This window comes from Poromitra crassiceps, assembly GCF_964638095.1.
Source record: "Poromitra crassiceps genome assembly, chromosome: 8".
Lineage (NCBI taxonomy): Eukaryota > Metazoa > Chordata > Actinopteri > Beryciformes > Melamphaidae > Poromitra > Poromitra crassiceps.
In genome coordinates, this window is record NC_139629.1 from 9,977,458 (window position 1) to 9,992,058 (window position 14,601).

Below are 14,601 nucleotides of genomic sequence, written 5' to 3' on the forward strand. Positions count from 1 at the left end.
CGAAAGCTGGTAACGTTACAGGAACAGGGCCGATTTTACACTTCATGGGCCCCTGGGCTATTCATCTCTGCAGGGCCCCCCCCTCAAGCGGAAGGGGGGGCTTCGGTGGCGCCCAACGGGCGCCGCCGGAAAAAAATTTGAGTGTTTTTTTTTTACCTTTTTTAGCCGTATTTAAAGGAATATCTCATTTTAAATCAACATTAGGATTATACTGTTGTGATGTCATTATTCAGTATCTTCTCCTTTTCTCACTAACTTTCATGTCACCACCTGCTCTCCTGTCAGCATTCTAACTTACAAACACAAACTGTAGGTTTAGCCATCATGTTCTTTCATAAACAGCCTGATTGGAAAGAAAACATTGCCACTGAGATGTCACAACAAGCACTTTTATTATATTATTTAGTATTTATTATTGCTGTTATTATTACAGTGCACACACACATTCTCACAATTATTGCACAAATCAATCAAGCAGTATTCAAGTCTGTTCGTACCTGAAATGTCTTCTTCCTGACTTTTGCCGTGGCAAAGCGTTTGACTAGAGTGGTGAAGTCCAATGTTCTAACAATGTCACTTTCCAATGACATCAATGTCAAGTGGGTGAGCCTTTCTTGTCCCATTGTAGACCGTATCCTGTTCTTGACAAGCCCAAGTTTTGAAATGGAGCGCTCTCCAGAGGCATTTGTTACAGGGAGAGTTAAGTAAATCCTGAAGGCAATATCCACATTTGGAAAAACTGATGACAGGTTCCTCTTCCTTATTATTTGAAGCAAGTGCCGCACACTTTTATTGTCTTTGTTTTTGATGAATTCTTTGAATTGCACTATTTCATCTACAAATTCGGGAGCCCTTTCACAGGGTTCCATGTCGTTGTTCCGACCTCTCGCTGTTCCGACCTCCCCTCTCCCAGCCCCCATGCCTAAACCTAACCTCCCCCAGACCCTAACCCAAAACCTAACCTCTCCCACCCCCACGCCTAAACCTAACCTCCCCCAGACCCTAACCCAAAACCTAACCTCTCCCACCCCCCACGCCTAAACCTAAGGTCGGCATTGCGAGTGGTCGGCATAGCAGGTGGACACCCTCTCACAGTGGATGTTATTACTCTGCAAAAAAAATTGAATGGCGTCAGTAAAAAAAACATTTTTTGCGAAGACCCTGGACAGGGGGCCCAAAAAAAACACATCAAGGGTCCCAAAAAAAAAAAAAAAAAAAAAAAAAAATTAATTTAATTTTTTTTTTTTTTTTTTTTTTTTTTTTTGGGCCCCTTGATGTCCCGGGCCCGGGCTTCAGCCCGGGTAAGCCCGTTGGTAAAATCGGCCCTGTACAGGAAACGGGAGTATGCCTGAAAAAATGAATCTGATAGCTTGGAACATGTATAGCCTTAGTTTAGCTAGCTACAGACTACGATAGTCGATCCTAAATGAACGGGTTATTAAAAACGTTAAAAACGTTCGGTGGCGCCTAAGAAACCAAATCGTTTGATACGAAGCTGAACTTGGCTCCCGATTCGTAGCTCTAGTCGCAGCTAGTGATGTGCGATCAGGAACGAGTCGATTTTCCCGAACATTTTTTTCAATGACAAACTCTGAAATACTTACCATTGGTACTACTGTGACACGCTTATTGATCGTAAATGTATTTCTAATTTGTAATCAATTCAGTGTTAATTCAGCCTGGCCCGATCTGGATTTTCACACTCAAAACCAATCTCAGGCTTTACGGGCTATTTCAGGCCAGCTGTTCATGGGTTAAATCACCTGGACCACCCACAACATGCATGTTATATACTAAACAGGATATAGACTGTCTGATTAAGGTTATGCTGTTTAGGTGGTTAATATGTATGAACATTGATATGGGTGGGCCAAAGTGAATAAGGGCTCTACAAAAAATTCAGTCTGACACTCCTAGCCTGGTTAAAACCATCAACGGGACCTCACATCCTGTTTTGCTCCACGTCACGGATCAGTCTGGACTTCCAGCCACCCACGTTGATTTCCTGAAATTACATTGTAACCGGGCCAATCAATCAGGGACTGGTCATAGTTGATGACGTGAACGAGCCAATCAGGGCCGGTAGCAAAACAGTAATGGCGTCTCCCAAAGCAACGAGTGGCAACGTTAACGTTTATGGAGTAAACACAGCCATTAGTGCAGTTATTGCAGAAATAGACTCAATAACAATTAACAAGAGCATGCACTAACAGAATTTGAGTTTGTCAAGGCAAGTACTCCCGCCCACTGAAATCGATGTGGGCGGCTGGAAGTCCAGAGAGATCCGTGGAGTGAAACAGAATGTGGGGCCCTATGATCAGAGTGGTTTTTATCAGACTTAACTGAATCCTATACTGGGGAATATTTCTTGATACAGACTATATGGCATAGCACAAATTACAAATACTGTACATTGTTTACAATCATAAACATGCCACAGTCATTGTCATTGAAAAAAACTGTTTGAAAAAATCGACTCGTTCCAGGTCGCACATCACTAGCCCTGAATAGGGAGCTATGAATTGTGAGCTAACTTCAGCTTTGTACCATACATAGATGTAGTAAATTAAAAGGTGTGTAAACACTGATGTCCATCATATCCAGTTGGTGCTAAATAAAACAAGCAAAACAAAAAAAGAGAGTCATAGCCTACTCTTTCAGAACAAGCTTAGTTAATTTGCACTTTTCGCTCCATAAAACCCATCTCTTCATATAAAATACACCAAGTTTATACTGTCCAGTGATGTCCATACTATGAATTTAAGTAGAAGATAGAAATGTATTTCGGGCTAAAAAGCTGGGTAAACTGACTCCATTTGTGTTTATCCTGACCTGCACTACATCCCCTTTTGATCCATACGTCCAGTAACTTTGACCATTTAAAAGTTAGCATTTTTGCAAGTGATGGCGTCTGCTGCTTGTTTCATTCGGATGGAAGAAAGAGGGGGAGAAAAAGTCTGGCGTGCTGTGTTTTTTGGTTCTGGGTTTTTTCTCTCGGGTTACCTTAAGAATGTGTCTCCGTGTATAGTTTTGGTCTGGCGTGGAAACAGCGCTCTGCGCATTAATCACAATCAAGCTGGAGAGTCGGCTGCTGCTCTCACGCGATGCTCACAGGAGGGCGGGGGGAGCAGGGCGCGGGGAGGCGGGGCTCCAGGCTCCTCCGAGTATGTTATTGTAATCTGATACTGCCTCTGCTTCATTATGAGAACACTGCTGTGTGTGTGTGTGTGTGTGTGTGTGTGTGTGTGTGTGTGTGTGTGTGTGTGTGTGTGTGTGTGTGTGTGTGTGTGTGTGTGTGTGTGTGTGTGTGTGTGTGTGTGTGTGTGTGTGTGTGTGTTCTTGCTTTTTCCCCCCTTCTTATTTCGTCTTGGTTTTCTCATTCTTTGTCTTCTTCCACTGGACAGCTTTTGGCTGTTTGCAAGGGGGTTGAAACCTCGCTTCTTCAACTTCTTCCAGTACAAACATATTTTGTGACACTCACAGGGGACTAGTTTTTAGGCTGGAACTACTTTCAAAAAGAGACTTCTAAATGTTAAAAAGCAATGGAACAAATAAAGAAAAAAATGGGGGGGGGGGGGGGGGGGGGGCAACGTCGGGAAACTTGCACAAGCTTTCTGTGTTCACTGTCCACTGTGTTGGTTGGTGTGTGTGGATAATATAACACTCCCCTGGTATCTAATATTGATCAGTTCATAATATCCCTGTCCACATAGGTTGTGTTAATTGCCTACAGTAGGCTATGTCCTTTCCAGAAACAAGTATAATAACTACAGTACATTTTAGAATGATAGGCCTACTACAAATATCACAGCAAATGTAAGTCCTCCTATAGAATTGATACTACTGTATATAGATGGATGACTATGAGAAACGTGAGCTGTGCATCAGGAAAGGAACTTTTTTTATTTTATTTGTCAGGCCTGGGAGCAAAGACAGAACTTCATTGTTTGGGGAGTGATGTAATGATATGATATTATACTTTATTTGAGCCTTATGTTGATCATCAACATAAGGCTCAAATAAAGTATAATATTATATCATATCATAGTTGATGTTTAGGATCTAATGCACCAGTGCAATGGTAAATATTTGCTGTCTTGTACGAGGGTTGGACACTCTGCGTGCATGACACGAAAATAAAGTAATCAAATCAAATCATATATCGGAGATAGAAATACCACAAAGCTGTCAGGCTAATAATCCTCACTATCCAGTAGCACAGATGCACGACGCACGTGAGTGCCTATCGGAATGTTATAGCGTATTTGGCGTTTGCAAATAGACTGTTCCCAGTACGGATCCCAAAATAAAAAGGTGGCCTGTGTACAGACGTCTGTATGTTTATGAAGATGTGGAGCTGTGCAGCGAGGACTGAGGTTTCCTGGACAGCCATCTGGGCTTGGCTGCACAAAGGCACCATTGAGACTGACTGTAAAAGGCTGTGGTCCATAGTGGCATTCCAAGGGGAGTTCTGTCCATCCAAAAACTCTCTCTTCTACTCCCCGTTCCCCCCTTTTTAGTTTCACCACCTCTCTTTTTTGCCAAGCATTTGCCCTAGATCAGAAATGGCTAAAAACGAGCTAATGTGTGTTATTACCGACAAGGTTTTCTCCCAGCCTTTCTTTATGTGGGGAAAACGAACCAGTTTATCAGCTGGCTGCTCACGGCCTTGATCAAGGACATCTGAGCAGCAGCAGCAGTAGTTGTTGAAGGAAAGGAACGCGTTTACCCGTTCACTTCCCCCGCCCGGATGGCTGATTGGAAACTGATGAGGCCCGATTGCTCGTCTTGCCCGTCGCTATTCAGCTAATGCTAATGCCTGTTTACCACACACACTGCAAACACTGCAACATTTGCAACATTGTAATCGCGTTGTGACTTTGCTTTGTTCGTCCTGCTACATTGTTCTGTAACTGTAGCAGGCATTTCTACATGGTTACTCCAAGAGTAGAGTCTGTGTGAAAATATGGTTTATTTCCTAGGGCTCATTCTAGTCTAAACTTAAGGGAACTTGTGGTAAGGTGTGTGTGTGCGCGTGAGTGTGTGTGTGTGTGTGTGTGTGTGTGTGCGTGCGTGTCCGTGTGCGCGCATATTCTTTTGTGCATGCGTATTCTTCTGAGCGTACGCGGCTGCAAGTCCACGCGAATGACATTGTAGCTAATACTCGGCGAGCGGATTGTCAGCGCTTGGTATAGTGTTACGGGACATCGTCTATTTTAGTAAGCGCAACTGCAAGTCTCAATTAGAGAGGGTAACATGCTTCACCCAATGCAAACGCTTTTGGCCAACAGTAATCTAAAGAGATCAGTGTGTGTCTTAAGCCAGCCTGTATGTAGTATGAGTCGCTCACGCACTTACACACTTGCGTACACACACACACAAGCAGGCCGCGACACGCAAACACGTACACACGTACACACACACACACACACACACACACACACACACACACACTGACTCGCATACAGACTTGCTGATAGAGGTGTGGCTGAAAGCCAAAACAAACTGGCTACACAATAACATAGTGGTCCATTGTTCTGTTGGTTGTTTAATCTACAAGGAGGCCTCCTTTTAGACATCCCACTAAACACATTTGACCATTGTTCTAAGTTTAACTCTCGTAAGCTGCTCTACAGAGTGTCTCTGTTAACGATGGAGCCTGGGATGAACCTCCATAGTGTGCGTAGATAACAAGGCAACAACTAATCCTGGGTTTGAACGGTTTTGCACTTTCAGAACTCTTGCCTGGAATGATGATTAGGATTCAGTTTCCATACTGTCATGATGTGTATGGTCAAACTGGCACCAGGTCACTTTGCGCCTTGAGCAGCTCCAAATGGAAGCGGGAGGCCTTGCTGTTCTGAAAACGGTTTGAACTTTACATTTGAAATGCGAGGCTCAGGCGGGCAGGGGAGGAAATGACGTTTTCTTTTAACAAGGGGCTTTTTCTTTGCCCATGGGAAATGTTTCAGGGGCATTTTGGATCATTTCCAGGGCAATTTGATCAAATGTTGTGAAATACCTCAGTTCTTCTATGTTGTATGATATCAATATTCAAGGACTCTTATCTAAGCATATTTTACAATCACAGTTTAAAAAAGGGGGAGGGGGGGGGGGGGGGGTGCAGGGGGGGGGGGTGCAGGGGGGGGGGGTGTGCAGGTACAGATGCCTAGCTGGCCATTTTCTAGTTGAACTTTGCAAATGCAGAACAAAGTCCGGACCCGCTTTGCAAATACAGAGTAACGTTAAAAGACAGAAATTTAGCTTTATTTTATGGGGGCAGTTAAAAGCCCCCGTCATCCCAATTACAAGGGCGATTTTAGATTTTTTTAACAGGCATTTGACGCCGATCGCCCACTCATTTCTGACCCCGTCGGCTGACAGGAGACCCATATATATATTTTTGCTCTCTATTTTCCAATTTCATCACTTCCTATATGGGTAAGATTTTCCACCGGTGATCATGCTGACACCAGAATGTCCGGTCTGGTCTCATTTCAAAAGCATCCAGATGTGACTAGAAACATGGATGTTTATTGTACAACGTAACTGAACAGTTTAGTTGTTGACATTACAGTAGTTTATTGATGTGCTCACCTCTTACAAATGGGTGTTTCTCTATCTTTTCCATTTTTCTTTTCAGTTATTGGTTTCTGTGCCAGAAGATAGAGATAATTTCACCAAAATTCAGTATAAAAATGTAAAAAAAAAGAGAGAGAAAAAGAACACACATTGCAAATGAAAGGCCTGGGTCAAGAGACTAAGAGCAGGAGGAAAGGTTACGAAAGGAACAACACAGTCTCTCCAGCATTCGTCCACAATTCTCAGTGAATACAGTTCAAGGCCCAAGTTTGACCTTATGATGCAATGTGTCAATCTGTAGATAAGCTGTTAAAACAGTCAGAACATGGCAAGCAGAAGTGGTCAACTAGGTTTATGTGCCAAGATTTTAAGACAGATAATTTCAATTCAGTAGTATATGGTGTATGATGTACTTAAAAGAAAATGGTGGGCCACTTAAAAACGGGCATTGGGCCACAGTTTACCCGCAGGCCATAGTTTGGCCACCTTTGATCTAAAGCAGTGGTGACCAATTTGGGGCCCGCGGGCCAAGTTTGGCCACGCTATTCCAACCAGTTCCCCTCCCTCTGAACAGGCGCCTTTAACGACCAAAGGAGGAACCACATTAGCAACCAGGATATTGCATGTTTTTGTCAAATTGTCATTGCAAATTCTTTACAAAAGATGGACAATAAAGCTGATTTTCAAAGTACCTTGAGGATTTTTCAAGTTGTGAATTAAGTCAAATTTCTCTCTTGATTACAAAGGTGGAAAATACAACTGTTTTTAACGGGGTGTTTACTGATTACGGTAAATGTTTAAGCTCCCCACAAATGCAGATGTTTTTTTAAATATATATAACCAATTGCAAATTATTACAATTACCAAACAGATAAAAAGTAGATTATTATATTGAAATGTTATTTTAGATTTAGAATGTTAGAATTTTCTATAAAACACAATACATTTTAATGTAATTCCACAACGTTTATTTTTGGCCCTCGGCCCTCCACCCAGATTGAGTTTTGGCCCTTCATGGGAAAGAATTTGGGCACCCCTGATCTAAAGCATCTCAGTGTCATGGGACACTCTTCTCTGTTGTGGCCCCATTTTGGATTTGGCCTTTGAGTGGCTGTAGCTTCTAATTCTCAGCGGCTGCCTGGCACCATCATCTGATCAGGTGGATCGCTGCCATCTCCCTTGTAGTCCTCTCTGATCGCTGCCCTCTCCCTCATAGCCCTGTCTGATCGCTGCCCTCTCCATCATAGTCCTGTCTGATCACTGCCCTCTCCATCATAGTCCTGTCTGATCACTGCCCTCTCCATCATAGCCCTGTCTGATCTCTGCCCTCTCCATCATAGTCCTGTCTGATCACTGCCCTCTCCCTCATAGCCCTGTCTGATCACTGCCCTCTCCATCATAGCCCTGTCTGATCACTGCCCTCTCCATCATAGCCCTGTCTGATCACTGCCCTCTCCATCATAGCCCTGTCTGATCACTGCCCTCTCCATCATAGCCCTGTCTGATCGCTGCCCTCTCCATCATAGCCCTGTCTGATCGCTGCCCTCTCCATCATAGTCCTGTCTGATAGCTGCCCTCTCCCTCATAGCCCTGTCTGACCACTGCCCTCTCCATCATAGCCCTGTCTGATCGCTGCCCTCTCCATCATAGCCCTCTCTGATCTCTGCCCTCTCCATCATAGTCCTGTCTGATCTCTGCCCTCTCCATCATAGCCCTGTCTGATCTCTGCCCTCTCCATCATAGTCCTGTCTGATCTCTGCCCTCTCCATCATAGTCCTGTCTGATCACTGCCCTCTCCATCATAGTCCTGTCTGATCTCTGCCCTCTCCATCATAGTCCTGTCTGATCTCTGCCCTCTCCATCATAGTCCTGTCTGATCACTGCCCTCTCCATCATAGCCCTGTCTGATCTCTGCCCTCTCCATCATAGTCCTGTCTGATCACTGCCCTCTCCATCATAACCCTGTCTGATCACTGCCCTCTCCATCATAGCCCTGTCTGATCACTGCCCTCTCCATCATAGCCCTGTCTGATCACTGCCCTCTCCATCATAGCCCTGTCTGATCTCTGCCCTCTCCATCATAGTCCTGTCTGATCACTGCCCTCTCCATCATAGCCCTCTCTGATCACTGCCCTCTCCATCATAGTCCTGTCTGATCGCTGCCCTCTCCATCATAGCCCTGTCTGATCTCTGCCCTCTTCATCATTGCCCTCTCCGAGGAGACAAATCCATGGGGACATTTTGAAACAAAGATTTCTCAGATCTAGAGAAAGTAGGGAAATCCATTTTCAGCCATGACTGTGCTCAGGTGGAAGGAATGCCCTGGGTTCATGCTGGGACACCAGAAGGAGGGAACACCTACCACAGCGGAGAGGATATTGTCAAATAAAAAGGCGCAGCGTGTTCGTATTCCATTCATCATGTTGGTGCTTCTGTAGTCGTGTGCAACATATGTTTTTGTGTGAGCTTTTCTCTCTCTGTCTCTGTGAAGCTGCTCTGTAGGCCAGAGCCTGCTTTCCAAACTGGCCTACTTTGATTATGCAGTATGTGTTTTTCAGCAGGTTAGCTTGTGTGTGTATTGTATAATTTTTTCATACATGCTTCTAGTAACCTAAGCTGAAGTAGTTTTCTTATGTTGCCCAGTGAATGTGTAGGAAAGCATTGTACTTAGGTCTATACATACATACCACTGGGCCATCGTGATAAGAGTGGTTATAATAATGTTAATTCCACTACAGGAGAGACTTGATGCTCTCTGATAGGTGAGGGGAAAATGCACGCATATATATCGGTATCGGCAATCGGCCAAAATAGTTAGAGATTGGATATCGGTTAAAAAAAAATCCAATATGGTGGCTATAGCGTCTAGATGTGTGTAGTTACTGGCAGCCCGCGCCGCCTACTTGGAGCAGACAAAGACATGCCAGCGACATTACAGCGCACGAGTGCAACATGAGTCCCTTTGAAATGAATGTGAGAGACGGGGGTCTCCGGGTTCAGAGCCCTATCTCCCTCTCTCTTTAAATAGGCCAGGCCAGAGAAAAACACTGGGATGAGGTAAATCATCACTCTGACTTACAATGAACCCCCCTGATGTCTGCACGGCCCCCGTGATCCATAGCAAAGTCAAGGTGGAGAGCGGGGGGGGGGGGGGGGGGGGGGGGGGGAAGATGGCTCTGAATACTGGCTTTTGTCTCGGCAAAGGCATTTCTGCAGAGTGAGATCAGGCCTGTTCCATTTCTGGGAAGGTACTGCCTGGGTCTGAGGCCCGGCAATTGAGTTATGACTGCATTCCCCACAGACTCTTCAATGGCAAAGGAGGGGGAAACAAATTGCCTATCATCAACCACAGTTTTCTGTCACGAGTGAAAGTGACCAAGTTTGACTTCTTAAAGGGAACGAAAGGTAAGAGAAGTGCAAATAGGGCCTTTTCTTGACAGTCGACAGCCGTTCCATCATGATGCAAGACTGTCTGAAACAACAAATCCTATCAGCGTTGACTCTGGATTAGCTGTTCCTAAACGGCAGTGGTTTCGCCCCAACATGAAAACAGCTTGATCTCATGTTTGGCCTCTTGTTTAAAGTGTTCTGTGATGATGACTAAACGTCGAGGTGAAAAATCCACCCTGATGCTCTGTGACTGTTATCAGTATTATTCAGTGGGTGACGTTCAATGTGTTTTCCAGGAGTTCTTCTGTGACGATGATGAAGTGCGCACGGTCATTTACATTTTTTGGTGAACCCACTTTCACTTTCAGCCAGGCTCCAAAATTAGCAGCAGCCACCAGCCAAGTGCTTGCTAGTAAAATATTGAATAAGCCTTTATTGTCTCCCTTGGGAGAAATTCTTTTTGGGCATCAAGAGACACAGCGTTAGACATATACAGTACATATTGACATATAGACAGTGCAATCAGACGACAATTAACATTAAATTCCTACAGTGTACATATACATCAAGCGTACCCAGTGGTGAAATATTGCACCAGCCCTCCGCAAAGAAAGAGAAAAATGTTGAAATGAAAGATTATTAAATATTGCACCGCTTCTCTAAAAATAAAACATGATGAGCTGTTGGTCTGCGTTATCTCTTACTATTGAGTGCTTTAATGGACAGTGGGACAAAGGAACATTTATACCTGTTCAGTTTACAGTTTGGTAACCTGTACCTTCTGCCTGACGGCAGCAAATATGCAAGTGGCTGGTAGATTTGCTTGACTCACCAAAAAGAAAGAAAAAAACGGTGCATTCAGCCTGCCTCATCCACTTCCACTTCAGATTTTTCCTACATTTCCCAGAATGCCTTTCAGCTGTGGGTTATAGGTGTAGGTGGAGAGAGCAATAGTATTAGGCCGCCAGTTTTAGTGTGGATTTTTCATTTTTCCTTTCCAATCCATTTTTCTTTTTCCACTCAGAATTATGTGGATTTGTTGATACTATATACTGTAGTGTAGGATAGCTAATAGCTAAATATGAGTTGTGTTGTATTTTGAGGCTGGAAGCATTTTGACATTCACTACGCTGGACACATTTTGAGGTATAGGTTCAGAAAATACCCCAAACATCTTAAAGGGGCACTTCATCCGGAATTTCTTTTTGTGTGTTGATTTATTTTGCACATGATCTCACACATATCTGAAAAGTGTAAACAGTTTGGCAACATTCATTTAGTTGGACAGTTATTGAGAGCTGACTTGAGTTAAGTTTGGAGTGGACCAGTTATGTCATCAGAAGACTGTAGACAATGATTCAGTGACTTCTGATGACACACCACTGGTTCACACTTAACTCAAATAAACTCTCAATGACTGTCAAACTAATGAATGTCTGCAAAACTGTTTACACTTTTCGGGATATGTGTGAGATCAAATCCTTAATCGAGCATAGTTATTTTCGTTTAGTTATCCTTTCAGAAATTCTCTTTGTATTCTGTGGCAACAGACAAAATACAACCACAACCGAAAAGACATTACATTTTAAGACAGACATTTGACAACAAAGTGCTCCATCAACATCCCCATCAATCAAAAATGATTGAGTACAGCACAAATGCAAGTGTCTCACACCTCATATTTATATTGAGGGTTATTTAGTGTCACCTGCCCGCCCTGAGATCAGAAGGCTGCGGTGCTGACCGGGGCTTAGAGCAGGTGTGTGTAGGCAATGATGATGTGTGTGTGTAGGCAATGATGACGTCTGTGTGTGTGTGTGTGTGTGTGTGTGTGTGCGCGTGCGTGCGTGCGTGTCTCGTCCCCATCGCTCCTCCCCACTGCCACATGGTTCAGCATGTGTGTCTGTTTTGTGATGAATGGCATTGTGTCTCCACCAAGACTCGTAAATTTGAATTTGGCCCTCGGCACGGGTGGTCTCATCTGACTTCATCGAGACGAACGCTGTTGCCCCCATAAATAGCGCAGTGAGAGAGAGAGAGAGAAGCCTTTCCGATGGTAAATAAATCAATAAATAATAACAGTCTTCCATTTTGACACATACAGTATTGAGCAGTGCGAGGTGTGGCACCATAGATCTTCTAGAACCTATTGATTCTCCACGGAGATTTAAATTCCCATCACTGCATGATGTGTTTCAACGGTTCAAGTTGTACATTGCATAGCCCAAATTAATCATAATAAACTTATAAAAGATCAGTTTTTTTTTTAATGAGTTGGTGAATTTCTACATTTCATATTCACAAAATCTAAAAAAAAAAAATATTCACAATAGCCTCAGCGGCCGGCGACACATTTTGAAGCTCTAGCAAAAAGCTTATCTGTGTCCTCTAGTGTCATATTCCAGTGTAATATAGGCTAACAGCTGCACTACAGACCGGCCCATTCTATACTTGGCTCTTGGAAGTGGACCACAGCTTTGGCCTGGGGCATTTTGTCGACTGTCTGGTCTGACTTGTATATGTCAGCGGGCTAATGCCTGCTGTTGACTCACCCGCGCCCAAGTGTTTATTAGTCACGTTTATGGCCGCCTCGCTCTCTCTCTCTCTCTCTCTCTCTCTCTCTCTCTGGAAGGCTTGGGAGCAGTCAGTATGCCATCGCTGAATTTAGATCCCGTTCTACAATTCTAGCGTTTTATTACCGAGGGTGTCATCCTGCAAAGTGCAGCAGATGCCGCGCTCGGGCTGGTGAGCCGGGCCTGAACAGAGTCAGTGTTAGGAAACCACTCTCTGTTGTTACATGCCCCATGTGTCAGGGAACTGACACTCGTTCCCTCCACGGCTGAAAACTCACGCGCCACGTATGGCTCGTTCATCTCAGGTTACTCGACGTGCAAACAAGCGTGTCGTATCCTAGGAGTTGTGCAGCTTGTGGCAGACTTTTCTCTTAGGATGTTTTGTTGTGTCAATCGTTTTGTTTGAGGTATGATGACAAAGTCCATTGTGTGCAATGCCTAAACAAGTAGGGACGGGACGATACATCGAGATTCGATATATCGCAATACAAAAAAAAAGTGACAATACGTATTGTTGCGGCCGAAAAATGAATCTCCATCCGAATTATATTATTGCTACTTTCTAATGACATTTTTAAATTGTTGTTTCCATTCTAGCAAGCCAAGGCCATCACTGTTGTCATTTAACTTTTATTCATTACATCATCATGGTTTTATTGAATTGTGAATTCCATATCGCAAATGAAATCATATCATGAGATCAGCTTTATCATCCCACCCCTATAAAGAAGCCTCAATGTCTCATAGCCTAACACTCTCAAGAGCCAAAGACCTGACATGCATCTTGTCCCCTCTGGTCCTCAGTAAGAAGCTCCCTGGTGCGGATGGAGTTAGTAAATCGAACCCCTCCAAGCGCCACCGGGATCGGCTGAATGGGGAGCTGGACCGCCTCACGGACCTACTGCCCTTCAACGAGGAGGTCCGCACCCGTCTGGACAAACTGTCCGTCCTGCGGCTCAGCGTGGGCTACATGAGGGTCAAGAGCTACTTTAAAGGTGAGTTCCAGGGCAAAAATCTTGCTAAAATATCTCCTGTTACCAGGATTCCTCCTGCATAGAGGAGCCCAGCAAAGACGTTTCAGCCTTTAAAAATTTAACATCCAACTAAATTGTGAAGGATATAATTTGTTTGATTTTTAGTTGCAAGGGGGGGGGGGGGATCCTCACTGACTGTCTGATATATTTGAGTTCAGGACAACCCTGACTGCATATGAACTCAAAATCAAGCATTTTACTTTATGATTTTAGAAAATTTCAAAGTTAAAGTCCCACATTTGTACCTTCCAAGTTTCTGAAACTGGAGGTGCTGTTAAAACTAGGGGTGTCACAATATATCGTCCCACGAAATTTCGCGATAGTAAAACGTCACGATATGTATCGTTGAGATGAAATCTCATATCGTGATTTTTTTTTTTTTTTTTTTTTTTTTTTTTCAAAAGTAGACAAAGAAACGTCTTTGTTTGTTGAAGTTCAATGTGTGGAAAGTAGTTCAGTTGAACAAGTCTCTGAAGAGACACATGAGAAGTTATACAGGAGAGAAACCATTCAATTGCGTTTCTGGCAAAACTGTTTACTTGACAGGAAAAACTGAAGATGCATAAAAAATAGACTAAGAAAAGTCTTGTTGTTTGAGTTTGAAGAAAAACTGAAGATGCATAATGAGAATTTATACTGCTGAGAAACCTTTTAGTTCAAAGTAAATCTAAGTGACGGTGTAACTCATTCTATTTCAAGATAAGCCTTATCTCCAATCTCATGTTTTTTCTAGTTGTTATTGTAATAACAATTTCCCACAACAGCATGTTTTGTATTTGTGCATTTCAAATAAAATACTACTTTTCCAGTCATATAGTGTCATTATTCAAGTTTAAAAAAATATTGTTAAAATCGTATCGTATCGTATCGTTATCGTGAACCCAGTATCGTGATACGTATCGTATCGTGAACTGAGTGTATCGTGACACCCCTAGTTAAAACACAATACTGCTCCATGAGTTCTGACAAGGACTGGTTGTGTTCAGGATAACCCTGACTACACACACTAACTCGAAATCAAC

At 43.5% G+C, this 14,601-nt stretch overlaps 1 protein-coding gene across 1 annotated transcript in view; it reads left to right on the plus strand.

Annotated features, from left to right (window-relative positions):
• LOC310781309 (aryl hydrocarbon receptor-like) overlaps nucleotides 1-14,601 on the plus strand; it is a 71,290-nt gene that overhangs the window by 752 nt on the left and 55,937 nt on the right. Inside the window, exon 2 of the mRNA XM_083641912.1 lies at nucleotides 13,350-13,540. Within this exon, the coding sequence (XP_083498038.1) occupies nucleotides 13,350-13,540 (191 nt within the window). The remainder of the gene's footprint in view (nucleotides 1-13,349; nucleotides 13,541-14,601) is intronic.